Source organism: Malaclemys terrapin, chromosome 19, assembly GCF_027887155.1.
Source record: "Malaclemys terrapin pileata isolate rMalTer1 chromosome 19, rMalTer1.hap1, whole genome shotgun sequence".
NCBI lineage: Eukaryota > Metazoa > Chordata > Testudines > Emydidae > Malaclemys > Malaclemys terrapin.
In genome coordinates, this window is record NC_071523.1 from 23,315,674 (window position 1) to 23,340,314 (window position 24,641).

The 24,641-nt window shown below is 54.5% G+C and overlaps 1 protein-coding gene across 1 annotated transcript; it reads left to right on the forward strand.

Moving 5' to 3' along the window:
- The first annotated feature begins 2,997 nt into the window (after positions 1–2,997).
- On the forward strand, positions 2,998–4,972 carry LOC128826109 (uncharacterized). The gene is made up of 2 exons (XM_054009206.1): positions 2,998–3,311; positions 4,477–4,972. The coding sequence occupies exons 1-2, from the start codon at positions 3,038–3,040 to the stop codon at positions 4,947–4,949; spliced, it is 747 nt and encodes a 248-aa protein (XP_053865181.1). The 5' UTR covers positions 2,998–3,037; the 3' UTR covers positions 4,950–4,972.
- The last annotated feature ends 19,669 nt before the right edge of the window (positions 4,973–24,641 follow it).

Below are 24,641 nucleotides of genomic sequence, written 5' to 3' on the forward strand. Positions count from 1 at the left end.
CGGGGGTGGGGTAATTAAAGAAGGGGAGGGGGCGGCCAAAATTGTTTTTGCTTTGGGCGGCAAAAATTCTAGAGCCGGCCCTGGCTATGGGGTCCATCTGCAATGGCATGGGGCTGCGGAACTCCAGTCTGCCTGCAGCGGCTGGGAGCTCTGGGGTCCATCTGTTGTGGCATGGGCCTGTGGGAGTTCCCCCACCACCCATGGCTGCTGAGAGCTGAAGGGGGCCCCTGCCGCCACCGGTGGCTGATAACTACGGGGCCCCCAGCGGCTGACAGTTCCAGTGTCGCTGCCCCAGGGCTGAGGCGGAAAATGTCACTGAATTCTGTGACCTCCGTGATATAATCTTAGCTTTAATCATTGTTGACTCTCTCTCTTAATCTAGGTCTGCTCTAGTGCAGGTGAGGCAGGGAAGATAGAAGTTCACACCCCAGCACAAGTTCAGGCAGCGATGGCTCTTGGGTTATTTGCTGTGCTTGCAGAGGACTTGTCCAGGCCAGTGGCGCAGCCCAACCCGATGAGGGGCTGGAAGAAGAGGACCTGAGCTGCCTAGACATCCTACTTAGCAGGAGCTGAGTAGCCAGAGAATTCTGTCTGGTGATGGAGGAGGAGCAGCTGTGTATTTTGCTGAAATGATGTCTCTCTATCCAGTGTCTGAGTAGCAAGGTGCCTCCCTGAGAACAGAGAGATTCTTCTTGTTTGCATGGGCTGGGTCCTGGGGAGGTTGGAGCCTCGCATTTGGCTGTTAATGGGCTAGGAGCATCACCCTGCTCCCCAAGACTGAATGTGAAGGAGGAAAACCTGCCTGCAACTCGGGACCCTCTGTTATTCCTTGTCTGTCCTTCCAAGTCACTGGGTGTGAGTCACTGGACACAATATCAAGTACAGCCAAAGAAAACCATCTTCTGGTCCTTCAGAGGACCTGAGCATCCTGGCCAGGCATGGGCTGGGATGGCGGTAGGGAGAGACCTGCAGGACTGTAGTCTCTTACCAGAGCTGATCACTTCAAGCACTGGCTTGGCTGGAGGGGACTAGGGAAGGGGGCTCCAGGAAGCAGAAGCCAGGTGACCTGCCTGCCCATGTCTGTCCTCCACACGCCAGTGCTGGCCTACGTTCTCTTTTCAGTTCCTAATGACATTGGGAAGATGAGAGAATGGCCAACCTGGAGGAGAGACCAGGAGAAGGAGCAACCACCCTGAGCCCATTCAGAGGAATGGAAACCAGACAGCGAGCTGGGGAGTAGGTGCAAATGGAAATTTACTTAAACTAAGTATTGAAAGAGTGCTGCAAACACTCTTGTCTATGGAGAGAAACGTGTTATGTTAGCATGGGGTGGGTCCATGAGAAAAAAAGTCGTTGAATATAACTGGGGCATGTGAAGGTTGTGGGAGCCCTGGCTTCCCACTTGGAGTTGTCAGGGCCCCGGGAACGGAAAGCATTCGTTTTCTTGAATTATGGTTATCTTCCAGGAGGGCAAATTGCCTGTAACCAGAGATGCTCAGGCCTCAACTCTCTGCCTTCTACATCACTGGGTGTGAATAACTGGTCATTGCACTCTGCTCCTTGTCTGTACTGACTCTAGCTCCTTTCCGAGGACATGAGCATTCTGGTTAGGTACAGACCTCTTTGGGATAAAGGCAAGGGGAAGGAACAATAGTCTGCTGTGCAGTGTGATTGCTTTGGGTGCAGGAGCAGCCAGATGCCTCTTCAGTTAGCTGTTACTGTCTCAAGGGGTGTAGAAAAAATCCCTCTGGAATAGCAAGAGCCAGAGCTAAATACCATTGCTGTCTCTGCCACTAACTTTTTCTTCTTGGGTTGTGTTTTCTGCAAGGGAACACTTGTAGCAGAGTAGTTCAGCTCTGTCCTGAGGTGGAGAGCAAAACTAGCCTGGCCTCAAGACAGGGGCCAGTCAAGACCAGCGGGGAGCAAAGCAGCTGTTGTTGTCCTAAGATAAGTGTGTGTCTCCTAAAGGCTCTGGTGACAGCTCAGATGACTAGAGAGAGTACTTCCCTTTGGCTGGGGCTAATATCCAATAAAAGGTTCCCAACTAGCTCTAGGGGGAGGTGGAGAATTTCTCCATCTTGAGAGCTACTGATCTTCCTTGGCAACATCTAATGCAGGAGTCGACAGTCTTTCAGAAGTGATGTGCCGAGTCTTTATTTATTCACTCTAATTTAAGGTTTTGTGTGCCAATAATACATTTTAACATCTTTAGAAGGTCTATTTCTATAATATATAACTAAACTATTGTTGTATGTAAAGTAAATAAGGTTTTTAAAATGTTTAAGAAGCTTCATTTAAAATTAAATTAAAATGCAGAGCCCCCCGGATCGGTGGCCAGGACCCAGGCAGTGAAAATCAGCTCGCGTGCTGCCTTCAGCACGCGTGCCTTAGGCCTGGTCTACACTACGACTTTAATTCGGATTTATCAGCTTTAATTCGAATTAACCCTGTAACCGTCCACACAACGACGCCATTTAATTCGATGTAAAGGGCCCTTTAAATCGATTTCTGTACTCCACCCCAACGAGCGGAGTAGCGCCAAAATCGATTTTAGCAATTCGAATTAGGGTTAGTGTGGCCGCAATTTGATGGTATTGGCCTCCGGGAGCTATCCCACAGTGCATCATTGTGACCGCTCTGGACAGCAATCCGAACTCGGATGCACTAGCCAGGTAGACAGGAAAAGCCCCGCGAACATTTGAACTTCATTTCCTGTTTGCCCAGCGTGGAGAGCACAGGTGACCACAGATACCTCATCAGCACAGGTAACCATGCAGGCTGATAATCGAAAAAGAGCACCAGCATGGACCGTGAGGGAGGTACTGGATCTGATCGCTGTATGGGGAGAGGATTCAGTGCTTGCAGAACTTCGTTCTAAAAGACGAAATGCAAAAACTTTTGAAAAAATTTCCAAGGGCATGATGGAGAGAGGCCACAATAGGGACTCTGAGCAGTGCCGCGTGAAGGTCAAGGAGCTCAGACAAGCCTATCAAAAAACAAAGGAGGCAAACGGTCGCTCCGGGTCAGAGCCGCGGACATGCCGCTACTACGCCGAGCTGCATGCAATTCTAGGGGGGCTGCCACCACTACCCCACCTTTGTTCGTGGATTCTGGGTTGGGGATAGTCTCGACGCCTGAGGATTCTGCCGATGGGGTAGAGGAGGAGGAGGAGGAGGAGGATGAGCTTGCAGAGAGCACACAGCACTCCATTCTCCCCAACAGCCAGGATCTTTTTATCACCCTGACTGAAGTACCCTCCCAAGCCTCCCAAGCCAGTACCCAAGACTCTGACCCCATGGAAGGGACCTCAGGTGAGTTTACCCTTTAAAATATAAAACTTGTTTTAAAAGCAAACGGTTTTTAATTATTACTTTGCCTGACTTTGCATTCGCGGTCAGTTCAGCTACTGGAAAAGTCTGTAGCTACTGGAAAAGTCTGTTAACGTGTATGGGGATGGAGCGGAAATCCTCCAGGGACATCTCCATGAAGCTCTCCTGGAGGTACTCCGAAAGCCTTGCCAGAAGGTTTCTGGGCAGTGCATCCTTATTCCCTCCTCCATGGTAGGACACTTGACCACGCCATGCTTGCAGCAAGTAATCTGGTATCATTGCCTGACAAAGCCTGGCAGCGTATGGTCCCGGTGTTTGCTGGCATTCAAGCAACATCCGTTCTTTATCTTGTTGTGTAATCCTCAGGAGAGTGATATCACTCCTGGTAACCTGGTTGAAATACGGGAACTTAATTAAGGGGACAGAGGTGGCCGTTCCTACTGGGCTGTTTGCCTGTGGCGGAAAATAAATCCTTCCCTGCAGTTAGCCAAGCGCAGATGGGAAATTGGCCCTGAGTTTTTCGCGTTTGGCTAGCAGGGATCTTCCCTGTTACCAGCCACGCGGTGGGGGGAGGGTACCGTGATCATCCCAGAGAATTCATGGCGAGGGGGGGGGGTCGGCGGCGGGGGGGGGGGGGTAGTTTGGTGCCTGCAGGGATCTTCCCTGATACCAGCCATGCGGTGGGGGGAGGGGTACCGTGATCATCCCAGAGAATTCATGGCGGGGGGGGGGGGGGGGTTAGTTTGTTTTCTGGTGCTGCTGAATGTTAACAGAAAAACCGCAGCACTCTACTTGCCTGAAGGGGCCCAGACAAGCCCCCCCACACTGCCCCCCCCCCAACTGGCTGAGATTGGCCAGGCTTCTGCAGCACTCTACAGGCTATGCTTGGTATGTGGGAAAGGAGGGTGCAGAAGCTGTAAAACAATGGCTTACCATGGCCGCATGCAAGCCGAATTCTGTTGCCCAGACCTGTGATCTCTAGCAGCAAAGCCACAGGCACTCAGCATTAAGAGGCAAAATGCGACCTTGCACAGAAATCACATGTGCTATGTAATGTGAACAGTGTTGGTCACCGTGAAAGAGTATAAGCATTGTTCTGCAAAATGTAGCTTTTAAAACAATTCTCTCTTTTTTCCCCTCCCTACAGCAGCTGCAAATTCCTCAAGCCTCCCTCCTCCATCCCGAAGGTTATCACAGATAAGGCGTCGTAAGAAGAAGACGCGGGAGGACATGTTTTCTGAAATTATGCAATCCAGCAGGAGTGACAGAGCTCATCTGAATGAGTGGAAGGAAACAGTTTCAAAGTATAGGAAAGAAGTCAGTGAACGTGAGGAGAGGAGGGACCAACGTGAGGAGAGGAGAGACGATCGAGATGAGAGATGGCGGCAGGAAGACCAGAGGATGAAGGATGCAACGCTGGGGCTGCTCCGGCATCTGGTGGAGGTTCAGGAACGGCTGCTGGAAAACAGACTGCCGCTTCAGCCCCTGTTCCACCCTCCCCCCTCCCCATGTTCCGTATCCTCCTCACCCAGACGTGTAAGAACGCGGGGGGGGAGGCTCCGTACACCTTCCCATTCCACCCCAGTAGACAGCCCAAGCAAAAGGCTGTCATTTTTTTAACCTTTTCTTTGTGGCTTTTTCCTTCCCAGCAATCCTCCTCCCAAATACCACCCGGGTTCCCTCCCTCTTTTTCTAATCTATTAATAAAGAATAAATGATTTTTAAATGATAGTGACTTTATTTGGTTTGAAAGAAAGCTGGGGGAAGGGGCAGGGTGGGTTCCTTACAGAAAATCAGTCAGTAAAGGGGGAGGGTTTTCATGAAGGAGAAACAAACAGATATTTCACACGGTAGCCTGGCCAGCCATGAAACTGGTTTTCAAAGCTTCTCTGATGCACAGCGCTTCATGGTGTGATCTTCTAATCGCCCTGGTGTCTGGCTGCGCGTAATCAGCAGCCAGGCGATTTGCCTCAGCCTCCCACCCCGCCATAAAGGTCTCCCCCTTACTTTCACAGAGATTGTGGAGCACACAGCAAGCAGAAATAACAATGGGGAGATTTCTTTGGCTGAGGTCAGAGCGAGTCAATAATGAACGCCAGCGACCTTTTAAACGGCCAAATGCACATTCTACCACCATTCTGGACTTGCTTAGCCTGTAGTTAAACAGCTCCTGACTCCTGTCCAGGCTGCCTGTGTATGGCTTCATAAGCCATGGCATTAAGGGGTAGGCTGGGTCCCCAAGAATAACTATGGGCATTTCAACATCCCCAATGGTTATTTTCTGGTCCGGAAAGTAAGTCCCTTGCTGCAGCCCTTTAAACAGAGTAGTGTTCCTGAAGACGCGAGCGTCATGAACCCTTCCCGCCCAGCCCGCGTTGATGTTGGTGAAACGTCCCTTGTGATCCACAAGTGCTTGCAGCACCATTGAAAAGTACCCCTTGCGGTTTATGTACTCGGTGGCTTGGTGCTCCGGTGCCAAGATAGGGATATGGGTTCCGTCTATTGCCCCACCACAGTTAGGGAATCCCATTGCAGCAAAACCATCCACTATAGCCTGCACATTTCCCAGAGTCACTAACTTTCGTAGCAGCACCTGAGTGATTGCTTTGGCTACTTGCATCACAGCAGCCCCCACAGTAGATTTGCCCACTCCAAATTGATTCCCGACTGACCGGTAGCTGTCTGGCGTTGCAAGCTTCCACAGGGCTATCGCCACGCGCTTCTCAACTGTGAGGGCTGCTCTCATCTTGGTATTCTGGCGTTTCAGGGCAGGAGACAGCAAGTCACAAAGTTCCATGAAAGTGCCTTACGCATGCGAAAGTTCCGCAGCCACTGGGAATCGTCCCAGACCTGCAACACTATGCGGTCCCACCAGTCTGTGCTTGTTTCCCTTGCCCAGAATCGGCGTTCCATGGATAGAATCTGCCCCATTAACAACATGATCTCCAAAGCACCGGGGCCTGTGGTTTCACTGAATTCTGTGTCCGTGTCCATGTCCATGTCCTCATCATGCTTGTCGCTGCGCTGCCGCCGCCGCTGCCTCCTCGCCTCGTTTTTCTGGTCCTGGCTGAGCATAAACTCCACGAGAACGCGCGAGGTGTTTGCAATATTCATGAGTGCTGTCTTGACCTCAGCGGGCTCCATGCTTGCCGTGGTATGGAGTCTGCAGTGTTCACCCACCCAGGAAAAAAGGCGCGAAAATGGTTGTCTGCCGTCCGTTGCTTTCATGCAGGGAGGGAGGGAGGGAGGAAGTGAGGCTGTACCCAGAACCACCTGCGACGATGTTTTTTGTCCCATCAGGCACTGGGATCTTAACCCACAATCCCAATGGGCGCGGGAGACTGCGGGAACTATGGGATAGCTATGGAATTGCTACCCACAGTGCAACGGTGCAGAAATCGACGCTAGCCCCGGTACTTGGACGCACACCACCGAATTACTGTGCTAGTGTGGCCGCACTCATTTCGACTTTATACAACCTGTTTCTCAAATCCGAATTATCTAAATTCGGATTAATCCCGTAGTGTAGACATACCCTTAGGTTGCCTACCCCTGATCTAATGTGTATTTCTAGTGCAGCTCCTCACCGGCCCTGATACCTCATGGGAGTTGTCTTCTCTGGCCTGTGTTTCTAGATTGTGGTGACCTGGGCACTGCTTGGGGCAGCTGGATGTCTGTTCAGTGATTGATCAGTAGGGTGTTTTGTGTGTGTGTTTGTGTGTGCGCAGGGGTGGGGTGGGGGGGTGGGGTTGTAACTTTGCTTTTGCAAAGACTCCAGTCAGGCCTAAAAATTTGTTCCCTAGAAGTTACCCTAGGCTCCTCCCATCCCATCCCTGTTGCAGCAGCCTAGTCCCCAGTAGGAAAAATTAGCTTAATGAATACTTGACTTTAACTGAATTTTGTGTGGTGGCTACTCTAGTCCTCCTCCCTACCAACTCTGGCTTGCTTCAGAGGATGTGAGCGGGGCATAGCCCTTGGCCCGTGTGTCCGCTCACAAGGGTTTACCACCCAGGGCAGGTGGAGGGTCCAAGGCTCAGCACAGCATCCCGGACTGATGTGCTCTGGCCTGGGTTCCTGAGTCCTGCTCCCCGAGGGCTGTGTTGGCCCCCTAGCTGGACCCCGTACCAGGGAGGCTCTTACAGGCGGTGAGCGGTCAAAGGGTAGTAGGGAGCTGAGGAGCAGCCACAGCCCTGGGGTCCCAAGCAGCAGGAAGACAAGATGGGGAAGCTCTGCGGCTGCCTGCACTCTGACATCAGCTAGTGCAGCAACTGCTTCACCCTGCCCGACTCTGGCTTCTGGCCTCTGACATGGCCATGGGCCAGAGCCTTGGAGGAGAGGAGGCAGGGCTGGCACTTCGCTGCGGAGGAGCAGAGGGTGGAACCACAGAAGGGGCAGGGCCTCATGGCAAAGAGGGTTGCAGCTGCCACATTTTTGTCTATTCACCACCACCGGAAGAGGCTGGTGCTGTCCCTGGGGTGTTACTGTTCTTCGAGAAACACTCTGTGCATAACCTTGTCTGGCCACTGGGTGTCACTGCTGTTCCATGGAAGAGACAGTCCATGCATTACCTCTGACTAGCCACTGGTGTCACTGCTGCTCCAGGGCAGATGCACTCTGTGCATTATCCTGACTGACCACCAGCTGTCACGGCTGCTCCAGGGGAAATAGTCTGTTCATTATCCTGACTGGCCACTGGGTGTCACTGCTGCTCCAGGGGACACCGGTGCATTACCCTGACTGGCCTCTAAGATAAATGTGTAGAAAGGCTGAGTACAGACTCCTGCTTCCCTCTAGCTGCAGCTTGTTTTCTAATAAAAGATTTCCTGCTCATTCTGGGTGCAGAGGGAGAATTTCTTCATCTTGTGAGTTTTTGATCTCCCTGGGCAGGGCGAAGCATGTCCTCCTGAGCAGAGGCCTGGAACCCGGAAGGTGACTACAGGTGGTGTTTGTTCTTCCTTCATTACTTCTCTCTAAGGTGTTGGCCAACATGCTCTCTCTCCTTGCCTGTTGGTCTACAGCCTCCCTTCAAAGCCATGTTCACCTGCATGTGTCCAGTGGTGATTGGGACATAGACGTTGTCAAGGCTGCTTCCCCACTTTGAACTTTAGGGTACAAATGTGGGGGCCTGCATGAAGACTTCTAAGCTTAACTACCAGCTTAGCTCTGGTCCGCTGCCACCATTCCCAAAGCTTATTCCCTTCCCTGGGAAGCCTTGAGAAACTCTTCACCAATTCCTTGGTGAATACAGATCCAAACCCCTTGGATCTAAAAACAAGGAAAAATCAATCAGGTTCTTAAAAAGAAGACTTTTAATTAAAGAAAAAGGTAAAAATCCTCTCTGTAAAATCAGGATGGAAAATAACTTTACAGGGTAATCAAACTTAAAGAGCTCAGAGGATCCCCCTCTAGTCTCAGGTTCAAAGTACAGTAAACAGAGATAAACACTCTAGTAAAAGGTACATTTACAAGTTGAGAAAACAAAGGAAAACTAACACGCCTTGCCTGGCTATTTACTTACAAGTTTGAAATAGGAGAGACTTGTTTAGAAAGATGTGGAGAACCTGGATTGTTGTCTGGTCCCTCTCAGTCCCAAGAGCTAACGAGCTCCCAAACAAAGACCACAAACAACAGCTTTCCCCCCCCCCCAAGATTTGAAAGTATCTTGTTGCCTTATTGGTCCTTTGGGTCAGGTGTCAGCCAGGTTACATGAGCTTCTTAACCCTTTACAGGTAAAAGGATTTTGGTCAGGAGGGATTTTAGAATACTGTACACAGGAGAGCTGTTACCCTTCCCTTTATAGTTATGACAGACGTCTATAGCTCTCTGTGCAGATTCTGTGTGTGTGTGTGTGTGTGTGGGTGGGTGGGTGGGTGGGACGGGGGGGCGGGGGAACAAGGACTTAAAGCTGCTGCTGCTTCTCAGGTGTGCTTCTAGTGCAGTGTGCCTTGATGCAGCAGGGGAATTGTAGTCTCTTACCTTTGTTTGCAGAATGTGCTGCCCTATGTGCTATTTGGTGCCGCTGGAGGTGTGATTAAAAATACATAAATACATCATATTGACAAGTTTGCAAAGACCCACTTGGGTGTTGAAAATGTATTCCCCAGAATGCTTCCCTTCCTGTTTCTTCCACCATCCCACCCCTACTGTGTTATGCTTATAAGCACACAGGATCTTTTTCAGAGGAAAAGGCAATATGCCGCATTTATTGGAGATACAATTAGCATATGCATTCAATCACACACACACACACACACACTGTAGTTACCAGTACAGAGTCTGGAGCAACCTAGTGGCCAGCTAGGTTGATTATGGGTAGGAAGGAGCCAGGTTCTGTCGGTTGTGACACGATGCTCCGGGGAAGTCTTGGCAGGACGAACCCAAAATTTCATGGCAAAGCACCCCGTTGATATAGTGATCTAACTTCATTGGGACCAATGAGTTTTGCATCGTTATGCTGTAATCAATTGCTGTTTGACGAGTGCTTGTTTTCTAAAATTGTTCTTATTGCTTATTTTATTCCTTCATCAGTCTCTCGGGGACTTACCCCATGCTGATTTTGATCACAGCTATCTTGTCCCAATTGATAGGTGCTTGCCTTGTTTTTTAGAGTCATCAATCTGCGCTCCTTTGACATCTCAATAGGGGCATGTTGTAATCTCCTAGCGCCTTTTTCTGTCCTGCTAGAACATTTGGTCTGGTGATTGCCTTCACACTTATATTCTAACACACACACTCCTCATTCATGCACAAAACAGGATTGATTTACACAGAATATTTGAACAGGAACATCAAATTGAAATGCAAGAGAAAACAATTATTTCATTCTTTTACTTATTTCACAATGCTAATTGTAAACCTACAACAAAGCGGTGACCCTAAACTTCTATTACTGCCTTGAAATCTGCTTCAGACACAAGATTCTGGCTGGCAGGAGCAGGAGAATGTAATCCTTAACCCTCTACAGATGGAGAAACAAGCACGGTTGAGGCTGAACCATCACACCCCGGAACAATACAGACAATTTTAACTACATATAACTCTGAGTTCTTTAGTATCTCAGTCATGCTTATCACACTGGCAGCTTACTCTATAGAATAAGGATGTATTCTGATAGGTTGGTAGTGTTTTTTTAAATAAAAATGTGTGGTGGTGGACTATGCATTCTAGCATCTCTGACTCCAACGCACCTTTGCATAACAGTGCCACTTAATCTCTGTAATAATGTATAGGAAGATCTGTTTCTCCGTTTGTACCGTCAGAGCAGGTTTTTTTACATCACAAATTACTCAACATGTGGGATGAGGGGGCAGGGTACTCCCTTTTCCCTTCACTCTTAACCACATGTACTGTGCTGGAGGGGAGCTATCCCAGGATTTTGGCAGGTACCCTTTTGCCCCATCTCTATGTTGAGATGTCACAGCAGGGGCAAGGCACTAAGCAGAGGGTTGGATAGAGGAGAAAAAGGTATGGAGGTGGCAGGGGCGATGGGAGTGTCTTGTGCTTTCTCCCACCATGGAGTGAGGCGCCAGAAACTTCTAGCTGCTAGGGGGTGGTGAGAAGCACAAGCTGCTATGAGACGTGCCCTCTATATGTGCTACAGCGAGTCACAGAGGGAGCATCCCTGAGCTCTGCTGCCAGTGGGAGCAGCCAACCTCACAGCGAGGGGGATGGGTGACCCCTCCCCTGACTGGGGACAGTAGGTTACAGTGGGGCACCCTTAGCCATCCCCCCCATCAACTTTGCGTTCCCTCCTTGGCTTATGTGCCTTAGTTTCCTCCTCTGAAACCACTTCAGCTCTTGCTCCTACCACCCTCCCCCCCGGCACTCACCCTCCTCCACTCACCTAGATAAAGCCCCCTAATCCCTCTCATTTCCTCCCCTGGGGCATCTGAACCCCCATCCTCCTCATCCAAAATCTTCTACTCTCTCCTATGCCCTGCATCCCTCCTGCTCCTGCCCATTCCCATGCCCCCTGAGCGGGTCGTCCTAAAGCAACCTGTCCCGACTTCAACCCAGATTGGCCTAGCCACAACTCGACACCCCAAAACTGCCAGAAGCCCCGAATCTCTCTGTTTATTCTCCATCTCCCACCTGCCCCCCATTGCCCCTCAGCCTCAATCCTCCCCAGGACACACACACACCCCGTAAGACCCCCACCCCCCGGCGCCCATCCACAGCCCCCACTATTGCCATGTGCCCAGCTAAGCCCCGCTGGGGGAGGGAAGGAATGAAGCAGTGGCTTGTGGGAGATGTAGTGCACCCCGGCCTACAACTCCCCATCAGCCACCGCAGATCCAGCGGCACCGTGGGAGAGGCGGGGGCCGGCTCGGGGGCCCAGCGCTCTCTGTTTGGGCGGGAGGCGCTTTTGGCGATACACCTTCCGTTTGCAGAGCGGGGCCGGAAGTTGTCGGAAGAGGAAGTGATATCATCGGTCTGGACGCCAACCGCGGTACGCCGGGGAACTCGGCTTCTGTTCTGCGCCAGTCGCTCCCGTGTCAACACGTCTCAGTTTTCTCTAGCCCCGGCCCCCGTCCGCCCGCCCCCCAGCCCGCCACGATCTCCCCCCCTCGGACCCCCCAGCCCGCCACGATCTCCCCCCCGGACCCCCCAGCCCGCCACGATATCCCCCCCCCCGGACCCATCAGCCCACCACGATCTCCCCCCCGGACCCCCAGCCGGCCACGATCTCCCCCCCCCGGACCCGCCACGATCTCCCCCCCCGGAACCCATCAGCCCGCACGATCTCCCCCCCCCGACCCATCAGCCCGCCCCCCAGCCCGCCACGATCTCCCCCCCCCCGACCCCATCAGCCCGCCCCCCGTCCGCCCGCCCCCCAGCCCGCCACGATCTCCCCCCCCCGGACCCCCCAGCCCGCCACGATCTCCCCCCCGGACCCATCAGCCCGCCACGATCTCCCCCCCCCCGACCCATCAGCCCGCCCCCCCGTCCGCCCGCCCCCCAGCCCGCCACGATCTCCCCCCCCCCACCCCATCAGCCCGCCCCCCGTCCGCCCGCCCCCCAGCCCGCCACGATCTCCCCCCTCGGACCCCCCAGCCCGCCACGATCTCCCCCCCCGGACCCCCCAGCCCGCCACGATATCCCCCCCCCCCCGGACCCATCAGCCCACCACGATCTCCCCCCCCCGGACCCCTAGCCCGCCACAATCTCCCCCCCCCCCCCGGACCCCCCAGCCCACCACGATCTCCCCCCCCGGACCCCCCAGCCCGCCACGATCTCCCCCCCCCCCAGACCCATCAGCCCGCCACGATCTCCTCCCCCCCCGGATCCATCAGCCCACCACGATCTCCCCCCCCCGGACCCCCAGCCGGCCACGATCTCCCCCCCCCGGACCGCCACGATCTCCCCCCCCGGACCCATCAGCCCGCCACGATCTCCCCCCCCGGACCCATCAGCCCGCCCCCCAGCCCCGCCACGATCTCCCCCCCCCCGACCCCATCAGCCCGCCCCCCCGTCCGCCCGCCCCCCAGCCCGCCACGATCTCCCCCCCCCGGACCCCCAGCCGGCCACGATCTCCCCCCCCCGGACCCCCCAGCCCGCCACGATCTCCCCCCCCGGACCCATCAGCCCGCCACGATCTCCCCCCCCCGACCCATCAGCCCGCCCCCCGTCCGCCCGCCCCCCAGCCCGCCACGATCTCCCCCCCCCCGACCCCATCAGCCCGCCCCCCGTCCGCCCGCCCCCCAGCCCGCCACGATCTCCCCCCCTCGGACCCCCCAGCCCGCCACGATCTCCCCCCCCGGACCCCCCAGCCCGCCACGATATCCCCCCCCCCCCGGACCCATCAGCCCACCACGATCTCCCCCCCCGGACCCCTAGCCCGCCACAATCTCCCCCCCCCCGGACCCCCCAGCCCACCACGATCTCCCCCCCCGGACCCCCCAGCCCGCCACGATCTCCCCCCCCCCCCAGACCCATCAGCCCGCCACGATCTCCCCCCCCCCCGACCCATCAGCCTGCCACGATCTCCCCCCCCCCCGACCCATCAGCCGTGCCACGATCTCCCCCCCCCCGGACCCCCCAGCCCGCCGCAACCTTTCCCAGCTCGCCACAATCCGCTTTCCCCGGTCCCCAGCCCTCCGCAACCCCTCCCCCGTCCCCCCGCACCCCCAGCCCGCCCTGTCCCCCCACACCCCCAGCCCGCCACAACCTTCTCTAACCTGCACCCCCAGTCCTCCACAACCTCTCCCCCGTTCCCCCGCACACCCAGGCCGCCCTGTCCCGCCACACCCCCAGCCCACCACAACCTTCTCTAATCTGTACCCCCAGCCCACCACAACCTCCCCCCCCGCACCCCCAGCCCGTCCCTGTCCCTCCGCACCCCCAGCCCGCCGCAACCTTCTCTAATCTGTACCCCCAGCCCACCACAACTTCCCCCCTGCACCCCCAGCCCGTCCCTGTCCCCCCGCACCTCCAGCCCGCTGCAACCTTCTCTAACCCGCACCCCCAGCCCTCCGCAACCTCTCCACCGTCCCCCCGCACACCCAGCCCGCCCTGTCCCCCACACCCCCAGCCCACCACAACCTCCCCCCCGCACCTCCAGCCCGCCCTGTCCCCCCACACCCCCAGCCTGCCACAACCTTTTCTAACCCGCACCCCCAGCGCGCCGCAACCTTTCTTGCCCCCCCAACCTTCTCTAACCTGCACCCCCAGTCCGCAACAATCCGCTTCCCTGGTCCCCAACCCACCGCAACCTTCTCTAACCTGCACTCCGCACACACACACACCGCAATCCCCCCACCCTCACACACCCGCCGCAGCCTTCTCTAACCTGCACTCCCAGTGCGCCCCCCGCACCCTCAGCCTACCGCAACTTTTTCTAACCTGCCCCCCCAGCCTGCCATGACCTCCCCCCCGCACCCCCAGCCCGTCGCAACCTTCCCCAGCTCACAACAACCCACTTCCCCGGTCCCCAACCCTCACCCCCAGCCCGTCGCAACCTTCCCCAGCTCACAACAACCCACTTCCCCGGTCCCCAACCCTCACCCCCAGCCCGTCGCAACCTCCCAGGGCCGCCCAGAGGATTCAGGGGGCCTGGGGCAAAGCAATTTCGGAGGCCCCTTCCATAAAAAAAAGTTGCAATACTATAGAATACTATATTCTCATGGGGGCCCCTGTGGGGCCTGAGGCCTGTGGGTGGCCCTGCAACCTTCCTCGTCCCCCCCCGCACCCCCAGCCTGCCGCAACCTTCCTCGTCCCCCCCACACCCCCAGCCCGCTGCAACCTCCCTCGCCCCCCCATCCCCCCACACCCCCAGCCTGCCACAATCTTCTCTAACCCGCACCCCTAGCCAGCCACAATCTTCTCTAACCCACACCCCCAGCCCGCTGCACCCTCCCTTGCCCCCCTGCTCCCCCCGACCACCCCCCCGTCCCTCCGCATCTCCAGCCTGCCGCAACCTTCCTCAGCCCCCTGCACCCCCAGCCCGCCGCAACCTTCTCTAATCTGCACCCCCAGCCCACCACAACCTCCCCCCGTACCCCCAGCCCACCGCGACCTTCTCTAACCCGCACCCCCAGCCCGCCGCAACGTTTCCCCTGTCCCCCCGCACACTCAGCCTGCCCTGTCCCCCCACACCTCCAGCCCACCACAACCTTCTCTAATCCGCACCCCCAGCCCGCTGCAACCTTCTCTAACCCGCACCCACTAGCCCGCCGCAACCTTTCTTGTCCCCCGCCCCCCCCGCAACCTTCTCTAACCTGCACCCCCAGTCCGCCCCAACCCGCTTCCCCGGTCCCCAACCCACCGTAACCTTCCCCAACCCGCCCCCCACGACTTTTCTCGTCCCCCTCACACGCCCCAGCCTGCTGCAAATTTCCTAGTCCCCCCCCAAACCCCCAGCCCACCCCAACCTGCTTCCCCAGTCCCCAACCCACCCGCGCCGCCCCCCATGCCTGCAACCTTCTCCAACCCACACCCCCCTTCCTCTAGCCCAAACCAACCCGCTCCCGTCTATTCCCTCCCCATCCGTTGGGCCCCTCAGTCCTCCTTTCTTCTTCCTGCAACACCTCGTAGGCCACCCCAAACTGCACTCCATCCCTACCTTTCCCCCATCCCTGCCCCTCAGCCCCCCTCCCTCCCCAACACCCCCCAGCCTGCAACAACTTTCCCCAACCCACATGCCTGTATTCCTCAATTCATTCCTCCACTCATTCCTCAGCCCTCATCTCTCTCCAACATTCTCCCAGCTCGCCACAACCTGCGCCTCCATCCATGCCTCCACCTGTAGGGACTGCTCAGCCCGCCTTCCTCCCCAACAGCCCCCCAGTTCATCCCCCCATCCGTTGGGCCCCATAGCCTCCTTTTTTCCTCCCTCCCAACACCCCCAACCCAACGCAACCTGCACCCCACTCTGTCCCTAGATCTGTGGGCCCTCCAGTGCCCTTTTCTCCTTTCTCCAACATTCCCCAACCTGCACCCCTATCCCTACCCTTCCCCCCAGTCCCTCCCACCACCCATGGGGCCCCTCAGCCTTTCTCCTTGCTCCCCAACATGCACCCTTCGTAGGACACAGTCAGGGGTGCTAGGTGTGTATCCCCACAGGCCAGGTGTCGGGAGCCATGGAGAAGTAGGGGTGTACGAAAACCATGCGGGGCAGTGGATAGTAGAGTAGAGTGGTGACTGATAGTGTGAGCTCAGTCTCTGTTCCTCGTCTGGGGCTGATGTAGATGGAATGGGAGACAGAGGCAGGGATGAGGGCAAGATTCAACGCACCAAGAGAGCTCTGTGTAGTGATAGTTCTTGCTTGGCTTTATTAGTTTGCAGAGGAATCGTCCAGGAGCCCTAGCTGGACAGGAATATGGCAGAAGTGGACTTGAGCAGCCTGGACATCCTTCTAAGGAGACATGAATAGTTGTCGTGTTTCTGCCTTCCACATTAGTGGCTGTGAGTAACCAGTCAGTGCTTGGAATTCATTATCTGTACTCACTCCAGTTTTGTTCAAAGGCCGTGTGCCTCCTCGTTGAATATAGTGCTCTGTGGGATTAAGGCTGGGGAAGGGACCAGAGTCACAGTTGCCAACTTTCACTGGGTATATAAGCACCCCGACTTTCATAAAAAGTAACAGAGGGTCCTGTGGCACCTTTGAGACTAACAGAAGTACTGGGAGCATAAGCTTTCGTGGGTAAGAACCTCACTTCTTCAGATGCAAGTAATGGAAATCTCCAGAGGCAGGTATATATCAGTGTGGAGATAACGAGGTTAGTTCAATCAGGGAGGGTGAGGTGCTCTGCTAGCAGTTGAGGTGTGAACACCAACGGAGGAGAAACTGTTTCTGTAGTTGGATAGCCATTCACAGTCTTTGTTTAATCCTGATCTGATGGTGTCAAATTTGCAGATGAACTGGAGCTCAGCAGTTTCTCTTTGGAGTCTGGTCCTGAAGTTTTTTTGCCTTTACATCTGCTATTGTGTGGCTAGGGAGGTTGAAGTGTTCTCCTACAGGTTTTTGTATATTGCCATTCCTGATATCTGACTTGTGTCCATTTATCCTCTTGCGTAGTGACTGTCCAGTTTGGCCAATGTACATAGCAGAGGGGCGTTGCTGGCATATGATGGCATATATAACATTGGTGGACGTGCAGGTAAATGAGCCGGTGATGTTGTAGCTGATCTGGTTAGGTCCAGTGGTGGTGTTGCTGGTGTAGATATGTGGGCAGAGTTGGCATCGAGGTTTGTTGCATGGGTTGGTTCCCGAGTTAGAGTTGTTATGGTGCGGTGCGTGGTTGCTGGTGAGAATATGCTTAAGGTTGGCAGGTTGTCTGTGGGCGAGGACTGGCCTGCCTCCCAAGGTCTGTGAAAGTGAGGGATCATTGTCCAGGATGGGTTGTAGATCACTGATGATGCGTTGGAGAGGTTTAAGCTGAGGACTGTAAGTGATGGCCAGTGGAGTTCTGTTGGTTTCTCGTCTGGGCCTGTCTTGTAGCAGGAGGCTTCTGGGTACACGTCTGGCTCTGTTGTACGCCTACCTTCATGCCTCCAGCTTCCACCCCGGTCACACCACACGATCCATCGTCTACAGCCAAGCACTGAGGTACAATCGCATCTGCTCGAACCCCTCAGACAGAGACCAACACCTACAAGATCTTCACCAAGCATTCTCAAAACTACGATACCCGCACAAGGAAATAAAGAAACAAATCAACAGAGCCAGACGTGTACCCAGAAGCCTGGAATTCGGACACAACTAACGGAGCTGTCCGAATCCCTACAGTTGACGCTCGTCAGTCCGACAGCGTTCTTTCTTGTGCATAAGAAAACAAAGGGTGAAAGTTGTGGTTGGTTGAGCGGTGTAAATTGGGTAGGGCAAAAGGACTTGAGGAAGGATTACACGGACGTGAGGGTCCGAAAGGAGCCCCCCACCTCCCCTGTTCATTTCCAGACTTTGTGATGTTTGCTTGGTTGGGCCATTTCTTGGCTTTTTTGAGAAAAGGGGCGAATTTTCCACACCCTCCGCCATCCCATTACAGCCGCCCCTTCGTCACACCATGTTCCATCTGACCGGGATAGGTCCCAAATAAGATTTCACTTCAAATCTCAAAAAAGCCAAGTAGAAATCATTCTGTGGGAATTTACTGTGACTAAGAGAAACAGAAGTTCCACCCTTCTCAAGTGGTGGAGGGTCGGGGGGAGTCGCTAAGCCACAGGCACGGAAAGGCTCCCCTACCTTAAGCGTGAGAGGTATAAGACCTTACACCCTGGTTACAGGGCAGTCATTTTGCCGGGCGTGTCAAAGTGACCTGTGGCTTAATTTGCATGGCAAAGGAGACCGAAACCCTCCTTACAGGGTGGGCCTTAAGCCAGGAGCCTTCCAATGGGCCAGAGCGAAAAGCGCTGTAAAGGAGAGACCTCCGTTCCCTCGGAAGTGGGTGGTCTCGTTGCCCAGCGAGTGCCAACGGCCCAAGAGGAGTTAGAAAGGGGAGACCTGCACCCTTCTGACAGGGAGGGGTCAACGGCACGGGGCATTTTAAAGGCTAGGTCCTAAGGAGCCCAAACCCACAGAGACCTCAACCCGTTTTAAAGGGGGCTCGCTCCTCCTCAGCTATGGAAGGGACCCATAAAGCATTTTGGTTGGCAAGGAATGGACCTTGATCCTTGTTTACAGGGAGGTCCTTTTACCGGGCACCTGAAGGGGGATTAAGCCTGTGAGGAGAAGTGTCGAACCCGATCCCTCGGTAGAGGGGTGCGGTGTGTGCTGTGTGTGCGGTGTGTGCAGCCGTTGGCCGTGGCTTTTTCTTCCCTTTTCCTGCAGTTTCTTTGGTGCTTGTGTCGTCTTGTCCATTTTGTCCTTTGAGTTGCTGGAAAGAGAGAGGTGAAGCGGGTTAGGTGTGGCTCAGTAGAGAGCACGTGTACAAGGTAGATTCAGATGACATTGGCAAGGTACTCGGCCCTGCCGGAAATTACCCTAATTCCTATTCTTCGGCACCGATCTCTTTCAGAGCGCAGGAGAGCTTGCGGCAGAAGGCGGGTCCAGGTGGATGCAGAGGACGCGGGCTTTGACTTGGCTGAGTGCGTGAGTGGGGAGGGCACGGGACAGCTAGTAGGACAAACCCTGAACCCTCTCAAGAGGCTGGTTTCTAGAACTACCTTCCAAATGGCAGTGTTACCTTGTGAAAGGCAGGGAAAGACCCACACCCTAGTTAGAGGGAGCTCACTTTGGACCTTGGCGTGAAGAGGGCCGATGCAGAGAGGAGAAAAGGGAAAGCGTCCTGAACCCTGATTACAGGGCAGTCACCCTTTCTTTAGTAAAATACACCTCCTTTACACAATGAGGGTGGGGAAGTCCTGAATGTGAAAAGATCTGGAAATGAACAGGTAAGGGAGGGATCCTGCTGAGTGTCCCCTTTCCAATCAATCCTCCGTCCCTCAGCGACACCCTTCCCGACTTACCTCCTACCCCACCAAGAAAATTACAACTTTGTGCCCCCTACCTTTACCAGAAAAGACCCCTCTGACTTGTGACGCGGTCCTGTTAGTAGGGTTAGGTGCACCCACGTGCCGGCTCTGAATACCACCGCATCGACCTACAACATCTCAACATGAACACATTTCAGAAAGGACCGCCACCTCAATCTCTTCCAACGTAGCCCGAGGAATCTCCTCTCTTTATCACCAAAGAGACACAAGGCCTGGAATTCGGACACAGCTAACGGAGCTGTCCGAATCCCTACAGTTGACGCTCGTCAGTCCGACAGCGTTCTTTCTTGTGCACAAGAAAACAAAGGGTGAAAGTTGTGGTTGGTTGAGCGGTGTAAATTGGGCAGGGCAAAAGGACTTGAGGAAGGATTACACGGAAGTGAGGGTCCGAAAGGAGCCCCCCACGTCCCCTGTTCATTTCCAGACTTTGTGACGTTTGCTTGGTTGGGCCATGTCTTGGCTTTTTTGAGAAAAGGGGCGAATTTTCCACGGCCTCCGCCATCCCCTTACAGCCGCCCCTTTGCCACACCATGTTCCATCTGACCGGGATAGGTCCCCAGTAAGATTTCACTTCAAATCTCAAAAAAGCCAAGTAGAAATCATTCTGTGGGAATTTACTGTGACTAAGAGAAACAGAAGTTCCACCCTTCTCAAGTGGTGGAGGGTCCGGGGGAGTCGCTAAGCCACAGGCACGGAAAGGCTCCCCTAGCTTAAGCGTGAGAGGTATAAGACCTTACACCCTGGTTACAGGGCAGTCATTTTGCCGGGCGTGTCAAAGTGACCTGTGGCTTAATTTGCATGGCAAAGGAGACCGAAACCCTCCTTACAGGGTGGTCCTTAAGCCAGGAGCCTTCCAATGGGCCAGAGCGAAAAGCGCTGTAAAGGAGAGACCTCCGTTCCCTCGGAAGTGGGTGGTCTCGTTGCCCAGCGAGTGCCAACGGCCCAAGAGGAGTTAGAAAGGGGAGACCTGCACCCTTCTGACAGGGAGGGGTCAACGGCACGGGGCATTTTAAAGGCTAGGTCCTAAGGAGCCCAAACCCACAGAGACCTTAACCCGTTTTAAAGGGGGCTCGCTCCTCCTCAGCTATGGAAGGGACCCATAAAGCATTTTGGTTGGCAAGGAATGGACCTTGATCCTTGTTTACAGGGAGGTCCTTTTACCGGGCACCTGAAGGGGGATTAAGCCTGTGAGGAAAAGTGTCGAACCCGACCCCTCGGTAGAGTGGTGCTGTGTGTGCGGTGTGTGCAGCCGTTGGCCGTGGCTTTTTCTTCCCTTTTCCTGCAGTTTCTTTGGTGCTTGTGTCGTCTTGTCCATTTTGTCCTTTGAGTTGCTGGAAAGAGAGAGGTGAAGCGGGTTAGGTGTGGCTCAGTAGAGAGCACGTGTACAAGGTAGATTCAGATGACATTGGCAAGGTACTCGGCCCTGCCGGAAATTACCCTAATTCCTACTCTTCGGCACCGATCTCTTTCAGAGCGCAGGAGAGCTTGCGGCAGAAGGCGGGTCCAGGTGGATGCAGAGGACGCGGGCTTTGACTTGGCTGAGTGCGTGAGTGGGGAGGGCACGGGACAGCTAGTAGGACAAACCCTGAACCCTCTCAAGAGGCTGGTTTCTAGAACTACCTTCCAAATGGCAGTGTTACCTTGTGAAAGGCAGGGAAAGACCCACACCCTAGTTAGAGGGAGCTCACTTTGGACCTTGGCGTGAAGAGGGCCGATGCAGAGAGGAGAAAAGGGAAAGCGTCCTGAACCCTGATTACAGGGCAGTCACCCTTTCTTTAGTAAAATACACCTCCTTTACACAATGAGGGTGGGGGAGTCCTGAATGTGAAAAGATCTGGAAATGAACAGGTAAGGGAGGGATCCTGCTGAGTGTCCCCTTTCCAATCAATCCTCCGTCCCTCAGCGATACCCTTCCCGACTTACCTCCTACCCCACCAAGAAAATGACAACTTTGTGCCCCCTACCTTTAGCAGAAAAGACCCCTCTGACTTGTGACGCGGTCCTGTTAGTAGGGTTAGGTGCACCCACGTGCCGGCTCTGAATACCACCGCATCTACCTACAACATCTCAACATGAACACATTTCAGAAAGGACCGCCACCTCAATCTCTTCCAACGTAGCCCGAGGAATCTCCTCTCTTTATCACCAAAGAGACACAAGGCCTGGAATTCGGACACAACTAACGGAGCTGTCCGAATCCCTACAGTTGGCGCTCGTCAGTCCGACAGCGTTCTTTCTTGTGCACAAGAAAACAAAGGGTGAAAGTTGTGGTTGGTTGAGCGGTGTAAATTGGGCAGGGCAAAAGGACTTGAGGAAGGATTACACGGAAGTGAGGGTCCGAAAGGAGCCCCCCACGTCCCCTGTTCATTTCCAGACTTTGTGACGTTTGCTTGGTTGGGCCATGTCTTGGCTTTTTTGAGAAAAGGGGCGAATTTTCCACGGCCTCCGCCATCCCCTTACAGCCGCCCCTTCGCCACACCATGTTCCATCTGACCGGGATAGGTCCCCAGTAAGATTTCACTTCAAATCTCAAAAAAGCCAAGTAGAAATCATTCTGTGGGAATTTACTGTGACTAAGAGAAACAGAAGTTCCACCCTTCTCAAGTGGTGGAGGGTCCGGGGGAGTCGCTAAGCCACAGGCACGGAAAGGCTCCCCTAGCTTAAGCGTGAGAGGTATAAGACCTTACACCCTGGTTACAGGGCAGTCATTTTGCCGGGCGTGTCAAAGTGACCTGTGGCTTAATTTGCATGGCAAAGGAGACCGAAACCCTCCTTACAGGGTGGTCCTTAAGCCAGGAGCCTTCCAATGGGCCAGAGCGAAAAGCGCTGTAAAGGAGAGACCTCCGTTCCCTCGGAAGTGGGTGGTCTCGTTGCCCAGCGAGTGCCAACGGCCCAAGAGGAGTTAGAAAGGGGAGACCTGCACCCTTCTGACAGGGAGGGGTCAACGGCACGGGGCATTTTAAAGGCTAGGTCCTAAGGAGCCCAAACCCACAGAGACCTTAACCCGTTTTAAAGGGGGCTCGCTCCTCCTCAGCTATGGAAGGGACCCATAAAGCATTTTGGTTGGCAAGGAATGGACCTTGATCCTTGTTTACAGGGAGGTCCTTTTACCGGGCACCTGAAGGGGGATTAAGCCTGTGAGGAAAAGTGTCGAACCCGACCCCTCGGTAGAGTGGTGCTGTGTGTGCGGTGTGTGCAGCCGTTGGCCGTGGCTTTTTCTTCCCTTTTCCTGCAGTTTCTTTGGTGCTTGTGTCGTCTTGTCCATTTTGTCCTTTGAGTTGCTGGAAAGAGAGAGGTGAAGCGGGTTAGGTGTGGCTCAGTAGAGAGCACGTGTACAAGGTAGATTCAGATGACATTGGCAAGGTACTCGGCCCTGCCGGAAATTACCCTAATTCCTATTCTTCGGCACCGATCTCTTTCAGAGCGCAGGAGAGCTTGCGGCAGAAGGCGGGTCCAGGTGGATGCAGAGGACGCGGGCTTTGACTTGGCTGAGTGCGTGAGTGGGGAGGGCACGGGACAGCTAGTAGGACAAACCCTGAACCCTCTCAAGAGGCTGGTTTCTAGAACTACCTTCCAAATGGCAGTGTTACCTTGTGAAAGGCAGGGAAAGACCCACACCCTAGTTAGAGGGAGCTCACTTTGGACCTTGGCGTGAAGAGGGCCGATGCAGAGAGGAGAAAAGGGAAAGCGTCCTGAACCCTGATTACAGGGCAGTCACCCTTTCTTTAGTAAAATACACCTCCTTTACACAATGAGGGTGGGGAAGTCCTGAATGTGAAAAGATCTGGAAATGAACAGGTAAGGGAGGGATCCTGCTGAGTGTCCCCTTTCCAATCAATCCTCCGTCCCTCAGCGACACCCTTCCCGACTTACCTCCTACCCCACCAAGAAAATGACAACTTTGTGCCCCCTACCTTTACCAGAAAAGACCCCTCTGACTTGTGACGCGGTCCTGTTAGTAGGGTTAGGTGCACCCACGTGCCGGCTCTGAATACCACCGCATCGACCTACAACATCTCAACATGAACACATTTCAGAAAGGACCGCCACCTCAATCTCTTCCAACGTAGCCCGAGGAATCTCCTCTCTTTATCACCAAAGAGACACAAGGCCTGGAATTCGGACACAACTAACGGAGCTGTCCGAATCCCTACAGTTGACGCTCGTCAGTCCGACAGCGTTCTTTCTTGTGCACAAGAAAACAAAGGGTGAAAGTTGTGGTTGGTTGAGCGGTGTAAATTGGGCAGGGCAAAAGGACTTGAGGAAGGATTACACGGAAGTGAGGGTCCGAAAGGAGCCCCCCACCTCCCCTGTTCATTTCCAGACTTTGTAACGTTTGCTTGGTTGGGCCATGTCTTGGCTTTTTTGAGAAAAGGGGCGAATTTTCCACGGCCTCCGCCATCCCCTTACAGCCGCCCCTTCGCCACACCATGTTCCATCTGACCGGGATAGGTCCCAAATAAGATTTCACTTCAAATCTCAAAAAAGCCAATAGAAATCATTCTGTGGTAATTTACTGTGACTAAGAGAAACAGAAGTTCCACCCTTCTCAAGTGGTGGAGGGTCCGGGGGAGTCGCTAAGCCACAGGCACGGAAAGGCTCCCCTAGCTTAAGCGTGACAGGTATAAGACCTTACACCCTGGTTACAGGGCAGTCATTTTGCCGGGCGTGTCAAAGTGACCTGTGGCTTAATTTGCATGGCAAAGGAGACCGAAACCCTCCTTACAGGGTGGGCCTTAAACCAGGAGCCTTCCAATGGGCCAGAGCGAAAAGCGCTGTAAAGGAGAGACCTCCGTTCCCTCGGAAGTGGGTGGTCTCGTTGCCAGCGAGTGCCAACGGCCCAAGAGGAGTTAGAAAGGGGAGACCTGCACCCTTCTGACAGGGAGAGGTCAACGGCCCGGGGCATTTTAAAGGCTAGGTCCTAAGGAGCCCAAACCCACAGAGACCTCAACCCGTTTTAAAGGGGGCTCGCTCCTCCTCAGCTATGGAAGGGACCCATAAAGCATTTTGGTTGGCAAGGAATGGACCTTGATCCTTGTTTACAGGGAGGTCCTTTTACCGGGCACCTGAAGGGGGATTAAGCCTGTGAGGAGAAGTGTCGAACCCGATCCCTCGGTAGAGGGGTGCGGTGTGTGCAGCCGTTGGCCGTGGCTTTTTCTTCCCTTTTCCTGCAGTTTCTTTGGTGCTTGTGTCGTCTTGTCCATTTTGTCCTTTGAGTTGCTGGAAAGAGAGAGGTGAAGCGGGTTAGGTGTGGCTCAGTAGAGAGCACGTGTACAAGGTAGATTCAGATGACATTGGCAAGGTACTCGGCCCTGCCGGAAATTACCCTAATTCCTACTCTTCGGCACCGATCTCTTTCAGAGCGCAGGAGAGCTTGCGGCA

Bases quoted from the DNA above. Each gene is read 5' to 3' on its own strand.
- LOC128826109 (XM_054009206.1), top strand. From the start codon at position 3,038: ATGCCGCTACTACGCCGAGCTGCATGCAATTCTAGGGGGGCTGCCACC. The intron at 3,312-4,476 runs GTGAGTTTACCC...CCCTCCCTACAG, and splicing joins CCCCATGGAAGGGACCTCAG to CAGCTGCAAATTCCTCAAGC.